This window comes from Austrofundulus limnaeus, unplaced genomic scaffold (assembly GCF_001266775.1).
Source record: "Austrofundulus limnaeus strain Quisiro unplaced genomic scaffold, Austrofundulus_limnaeus-1.0 Scaffold44, whole genome shotgun sequence".
Lineage (NCBI taxonomy): Eukaryota > Metazoa > Chordata > Actinopteri > Cyprinodontiformes > Rivulidae > Austrofundulus > Austrofundulus limnaeus.
The window spans coordinates 38,188-45,845 of NW_013952446.1; the positions used below are offsets into that span (position 1 = coordinate 38,188).

General features: G+C 40.4%; 1 protein-coding gene across 1 annotated transcript; it reads left to right on the forward strand.

Moving 5' to 3' along the window:
• The first annotated feature begins 522 nt into the window (after positions 1–522).
• On the forward strand, positions 523–7,658 carry LOC106517035 (N-acyl-aromatic-L-amino acid amidohydrolase (carboxylate-forming) B). Its single transcript, XM_014007713.1, has 7 exons — positions 523–685; positions 3,363–3,589; positions 3,845–4,037; positions 4,346–4,439; positions 4,515–4,622; positions 4,762–4,871; positions 7,193–7,658. The coding sequence occupies exons 2-7, from the start codon at positions 3,363–3,365 to the stop codon at positions 7,382–7,384; spliced, it is 924 nt and encodes a 307-aa protein (XP_013863167.1). The 5' UTR covers positions 523–685; the 3' UTR covers positions 7,385–7,658.

The following is a 7,658-nucleotide window of genomic DNA, read 5'->3' on the forward strand; positions in this document are numbered from 1 at the left end:
AACAACAAATGCAGAGCTTGTGTAAAGTGAAGGCAGGGAAGAGGGAGATCTCAAGTGTGGTTTTCACGAAATAATAACTGAGATAATACCTCATACTTACAAAATGTATGTCATAATTCTGAGATTGTATCTCAGAGTTATGATTTATTTTTACAGTTGGGGAAATGGGCTTCAGTATGGATGGAAAATAAAGCATCTGTTACTGCTTTCTCAGTCRTGGACAGTTTATCTGTTTTAGGTGAACAAATGACTTAATTCTTGTGTCAACATTTTATATAGGAAGAAACATGAGATTTGATATAATTCCTAAAGTTTATAGYTGCATACTGTCTTGTATGTAATGTGTGTTTGGTATTAATGTGCCAACAGTGACACGCATGGTGTAACAGTGGCTCCTGCTGGAGTGGCAGCAGGAAACAAAGGGGAAGTTTTGATTGCATCACAAGATCTCTGTTTGAAACTTGAACTGCAGGAGGAGGAAGAGGTGGGACGTGTTTGGAATGGAACACACCCATGTGTGTGTACTTCTGGTCAGACCAGTCGGATGTGAGCGTGCAACAGGTCTGTGAGGCTGCAGATGAGCGCCTGCAGGACTTCCTACAGCTTGTGGGAAACTGTTCATGTTGTCCTCTTTGAAAGTTCAAAGGTTGAAGTTTAGCTAGCAGACGTGGGTTCTCACACCGAGGTAAGACACGCTTCGAGATGATTTCTGAACATTGTACTTGTCATGTGGTTAGGTTTTATAGTGCTGTCACTTGAGCTTTCATAAAACACACAGTTTCATTCAAAGCCTGTCTGGTTCCTGACAGTCTGCTGTCCTTCAACATGTCCTCCACTCTACAAAGCTGTTGCTTATTGATTTTTATATCTGCTGTAACCTATGGTTTTATTACACCTTTGTAATAATTAAGTACCCATTTCAGGTTTTCAACAAATAATAATCTGACTCCTAACAACATATATCTTTTCGTTTTATTTAGGACAGATGCAAAACATCTGGAGTGTTTTAACAGTGAAGCATTTCTGAAATACCCCACAAACATTATTCACACTTTTACTTTAATATTAGACTATTAATGATTTGACTGTGTGTGTTTGAGCCTGACATAAAAAAAGTCAAAAACTTCAATGTCACAGATTTTGACCCATTTTTTGGTGAAGTAGTAGTAGCTATACTGATGGTGGCACAAAATCTTTGTTTAATATTTTGCTCTTAATAATTTGGAGTGAACTGTCAGCAAAATATATCATGAACCATTTCAACCACCATCATTTAATTTACATCTACAGGGAACTAACTTTTGGAGTCAACCCAGTCCAAGATGGCCGCCATGGCCAACTCATCTCAGAAAATGACAATTTTAAAGGCATTGGGCTAAAATCTATGGTAGTAGCTTAGAGTCATTCCCAACACATACTCTGAGTGTGACATCTCATTATATTGCAATAGACTGCACGTAATGCTTCATTTACACAAAAGATGATTTTAATCTAAATCTCCAGTGTGATGGAACTAAGACTTTTAGGTTTAAGCCAGTTCTTCATGCCATACTTTAATGACCTAGGTTTTCATGACATGCTGTTCATCTGCAGATWGAATGATTAAAGTCAGAACAAGATTTGCTAACAACAGTCATTCTTAGATATCACTTGTGTTTATCTTTGTGTTTTCCCTTGACCCAACATTTCCTTAGGATGAAATCTTGCTTGATTAAGATGACATAAAAGTGTTTGTTAAACAGTATATACGAGGCCTCAACTGCCTCAGAAGGAGAAACAGGAGCAGAGAGCTGGGGGACAGTCTTATGTTGTTCTCTGTTTCCCGTTGTTGCAATAAAACTCAGCTGAGCATTCCATTGAGTACCTTCATTCTTGGACCACGTATTTCCGTCTTTGTTAAATAAATATTTCTATAACATCCAGCATTAAAGGTGACGAGCTTCCGCTAATGGGAACATTCACATTTCCTTCAACAAATGCTAGGCTGTTACTTTGCAGCTGTAGTTAAAGTTCCATGTGTTTACCAGGCTAATGGTAAAAAGGTTTTCTCCTTGAAGTTGGGCCTCTGGCGGCAGATGTGCTGCAACAAAGCCCCTGTAGTTTCTGTTGTTGACCCTGAAACTCTGAGCAGAAAGTTGTTTTAAAGCTAAGCTTCATGACTGAAAATGTATCTGAGAAAAATGACAAAACGGATCATTCTAATTACTTTCTTTTTATCAACAAACACTTCACTGAAAGAAAAAACTAGTTTTAAAATAATAAATATAAGCCCGTTAGTTTTAGGACCTTTTACTGAAATATTCTTAGTGAGTGTGAGGATCTGTTAGTTATGAACAATAATTAAAACAAAATTCAATGTACTGCACTGATAATGGTTTTGTTCATCTTTAAATAGATCAGTTTGTGTTCATCTGAGCTCCTGCTTTGACACTTTGTTCTAACTCTGGCTCTCCTCTGCTCTCAGATCAGTTTTTAAAATAATTGAGAAGCTTAAACTTGTCCATCCATCCATCCATCCATCCATCCATCCATCCATCCATCCATCCATCCATCCATCCATCCATCCATCCATCCATCCATCTATTCCTTTCAGGGTCACGGGGGTCACTGGGGCCCATATCCAGCAGCCACAGTGCAAGGAGCGGGGCAAACCCTGGACAGGTCGCAAGTCCATCACAGGGCTAAACTTATGGTGTTTCATCAATAAGAGAAACAGAGTGTGTGCCAACATTTTCACAACTCATTCACAGAACTGAAATGTACACTGAATTGGGGACAGAATTGAACACCTACCGTTCCTTTTAAATCTTTTAATTTTAGAAAATGTTTCGAAAATAGCTGCTTGCTTTCATTTATACCCCTGAAAATAATCCCAGATACAGTCATTTGGTTCCAACAAGCAAGATAAATGCAATTAATAAACAAATAATAGCAGCAACTGCAGGCTTGATTAACAGGTTTTAAACAAAATTGTGGACTCTCAGCTACTACCACTCCAATATGGGCTCAATACCTGTAAATAAATCTATATGATTTTGCTGGTACATAGCCATTTCCCTGTTGTCTAAGGTCAATTATCTGTGGTGGCCGTCCTGAACTGGGGTGGCCACAAAAGTTAACAAGCTGCAGATGTAAACAAGTGATTCATTATTTTAAATCAGTCCAGACACACACAGAGAAAACACAGAGAGACACATTAACTTGTGCATACAATGTTTGTTAGAGCTGTTAAAGAGTAAAGGGCAGTGGACTGGCCGCTCACTTGTTCAAATCATTAACTCGCTTGTCAGACACTCCCAATTGCTCTTTGCTCTTTAAAAAGCAACAAAGAAACAGCATCTGTATTGTGTTTGATCCAACAGATGGAGCCAACTTGTTTCCCAGCTGTGTCCAGGGTGGCTGTAAGTGGGGGAACTCATGGGAACGAGCTGACAGGGGTTTACATTGTGAGAGAAATGCAGAAACAGGAGGTGGACAAAGTGGGATCTGTTTCTGTAACCACTGTTCTGGCAAACCCACGAGCCACTGACGCTTGCAGAAGATACATAGAGACGGATCTCAACCGCTGTTTCACCAATGCTTTGCTGAGGTAAGCTGGAATAAAGGGAAGCTCGAGAATGTGCACAAACTCATTTCTGATAATGTTTGGATTTTTTTTTTAGAAAAAAACGTTATTTTTCATCAGATGGCAGCAACACCTTCCTGCAATAAATTTGCAAATTGTTGCATTCCATTTTTAATGACACTTTAAACAATGTCTCATTTTTATTTTATTTTTTCTTGTAATTTGGGTTGAACAGTCTGTGATGTATTTTTTTATCTAAATCATTCTCTGGATCTTCAGCGCCCCCATCACAGACTCGACTCCCTACGAGATGAGACGAGCTCAGGAGCTGAATGCTCAGCTGGGACCCAAAGGGAGCGAAAAGGCCGTCGATCTGCTCATAGACCTGCACAACACGACCGCCAACATGGGCCTGTGTCTCATCTTTGACTCATTAGACTGGCTCACGCTGCACATTTATAAATACATACAGGTACAAACCTCATCACACACACAAACTGACAGAGCCTGACTTTRTCAAACTCTAAACACTCTCTTCGAGATTGTCTTTTTCTGTAGCCACATCACCAATATTTTATTTTTTTAGAAAAAGCATTTTTAGCCGCAAACACAAAATTACTGATTGCCATGCAAATAAGATCTTAATTGAAGAAAACACAAATCAAAGCTTTGTTCTGTCTGTAACCCCCTTCATTGTTTGGATCTTTATCTCAAATGAACCAGATCAATCTTGAGAATATCTGTAGAAGATCAAACTAAACCTTTGTTTTTCTTTTCCAGAGTAAGATGACTAAAATGCCTGTGAGAGCAATCCAGCTGAACAAGCCGAGATCTGATGCATACTGCCTGGAATCAGTGGGAAAACATGGCTTCGGTAACTTTAGATGAGGCATGCAGGCTGAAGRTTTCATTTTTATCAGAACGTGTGCCAAATGTTCACTCTTTGCAGCAATAGAAGTCGGGCCTCAGCCTAACGGTGTGCTCAGAGCTGATATCTATAACACGGTGAAAACAGCAGTGGATCTTACAATAACATGGCTTCAGGAATTCAATTCTGGTGAGAAGTAAACAGATGGTTTTTAAACGATGTTCATTTTAAGAATTTGTTTATTCTTGTTTCTTTGTTCTTGTGCTCAAATTTTTAGTGTTATAAGTTTAATTACTTTGATGTTTTTTATGTATTTTTTTACCAACAGGATGCACTTTTGAAGGAGGTGAAGTGGAAGCATACATTGCAGCAAAAAGTGTCGACTATCCAAGAGATCCTGATGGTAAAATAACTGCTGTCATCCACCCCAAACTGCAGGTGCAGTATAAATTAGCCTAAAAGCTTAAAATGATTGTTCAGATCCTCTGACCGTCAGTTCTGTGGAAACATCCTGTGAAAACGTAGCAGTGGTCTTCAATTTAAATTGAATGAGGTCCACCTCAAGAAGTCTGAAATGTATAAATTTAAATGTTCTTTTTGTGACAGAGAGAGTTGGGATTTAACAGAAATACTAGAAAAAGCTGCCGTAAATGTTTGAAAAGCTGTGCTGTGTAAAATGTAAGATGTTGGCGAGTAAAAAAGAAGACAACTCAAGATTTAAAAAAATAATAATAAATCCCAAAAATTTTAATCTGGGTCCAGATGTGACTTTATTTGGGTTCCAATCTTGATCCAGCTACTGAGGACCCCTGGTTTGGAGCCTTTCCACAGAACTCTCTGATGTCCTAYTTCAATGAAAAAATTCTGTCTATTCTCAAACACCTTGGCCCAAACACCGCTCGCAGCTCACATGTTGAACTCCCCTCTCCCTCCCTCCAATCTCTGTCTTCTCCCTCCCCTCTGCCGTTGACATCTCTGATAGCATTAGCAAGTCTAAGCCCTCATCCTGCCAGCTCGATCCATTTCCCACAGTTCTTGTTAAATCCTGCCTCCCGTCTCTGCTCCCTATCACTCTGGTACTGTTCCCACAGCTTTTAAATCTGCAGCCATTACCCCCATCATCAAGAAACCTGGTCTTGACCCAAGTAACTTCAGTAATCTACGTCCAATCTCTGACCTGCCCTTCATTTCCAAGACTCTAGAAAAAGTTGTCGCCAGCCAACTCCACTTCCACCTTTCCAACAATAACCTCTATGAGGAGTTTCAATCTGGTTTTCATCCCCACCACAGCACCGAAACCACCCTCATAAAAATCACCAATGATCTTCTCCTTGCTGCCGACTCTGGTCTCCTGTCCATCCTCATCCTCCTTGACCTAAGTGCTGCTTTTGATACTATCTCTCATTCTATCCTCCTCAACAGACTCACATCCATTGGCATCTCAGGTACTGCGTTTAACTGGTTCAAATCTTATCTTTCTGACCACACTCAATTCATCCAGATTAAATCCTTCCACTCTGAGTCATCCCTCGTCTCCACCGGCGTGCCCCAAGGCTCTGTGCTTGGACCCCTTCTATTTATAACTTACCCCCTTCCTCTTGGTTACATTTTTGGTGTCCGTTTCCATTGTTATGCAGATGACACACAGCTCTACCTGTCAACCAAGCCAAACTCTACACACCCTCCCTCCATCCTCTCTGACTGTCTCAATGAACTCAATCACTGGTTTTCAGACAATTTCCTGCAATTGAATAGTGATAAAACAGAAATCATTCTTGTCGGCACCAAAAATTCAATCTCAAAATCTAACAATCTCCTCATCCCTATCAACAACTCTCTGCTAACCCCCTCCCCTCAGGTCAAGAGTCTTGGTGTCATCCGTGACACCACTCTCTCCTTCACTGCACACATCAGTGTTACTCGGTCTGCCTACTTCCACCTCAGAAATATCAACCGTCTCCGTCCTTCTCTCACACCCTGCACAACAGCCATCCTTGTCCACAGTCATACCTCACGGATCAATTACTGTAACTCTCTTCTTTTTGGCCTCCCCAACAAACCACTCCATAAGCTTCAGATGGTCCAGAACTTGGCTGCACGTGTCATCACCCAAACTTCCTCCCATAACCACATCACTCCAGTCCTGCAGCAGCTCTTCTGGCTCCAGATCAAATCATGCATCGCCTTCAAAATTCTTCTTCTCACATTCAAAGCTATCCACCATCTTGCCCCTCCTTACATGTCCGACCTCGTACAATCTTCATCCCCTCCCGCTCTCTCAGATCCTCTTCTTCCCTAAACATCCAAGTACCCACTGCCCCTGCCCGCCTCTCCACCATGGGGAGCAGGGCCTTCACCTGTTCTGCACCTCTCCTCTGGAACTCTGTAACACCTAAGAAACACCACCTCTCTTCCTGTGTTCAAGTCTGCTTTGAAAACACATCTCTTTAGATTAGCATATCCATCTTAACTTCATTTGTAAACAGTTCTYTGTAACTCATGCCTGCTTGTCTCTAACTGTATTTTCACACATTCTTCCATGATATGTCTAATGCTGTAAGTGTCCTTGGGTGTCCTGAAAGGCACTTTTCAAACAAAATGATTATTAATATTAATATTATAACTGCACTTCTAAGAGTCTGAACCATCCTTTTGACATTCCCATGAATGCTTTTGGTCCAATATCATTTATGTGCCTGGGTTTAAGGGTGCAGTGAGCCTTTATAATAACCTAAGATGTTTTTTTTTTCTTTCGGCAGGATAATGATTTTAAGCTCCTGCAGCCAGGGGATCCGGTGTTCTTGTCGTTTTCTGGGGAAACGGTGAATCAYGAGGGAGAGGAGCTCTATCCTTTCTTCGTAAACGAATGTGCCTACTATGAGAAGAAGATTGCCTTCCATTTAGCCCGGAGGGAAACCTTCACTTTGCCATCCATTCGTTTGAGGACCTGAGACAAGCAATAACAGTGTGCAGACTGTCTGCTCCAGATAACAGCCAAAGATAATGTTGTCCGGTCTTTACCTCTACCAAAGATTTTTTTCATCACTATTTGTACTTGACTAAATCACTAATAAAGATACTAAGAAAAAAATCACCCACATAATAAAAGTACTGAAAGAGTAGTTTTCACAATTTTAAATAGATTGTAACATGTTCACTTTACATGTCTTTTATAAACTATGCATTGCATTTTATTTTAAATAAACACATGAAAGCAAAGTTTAA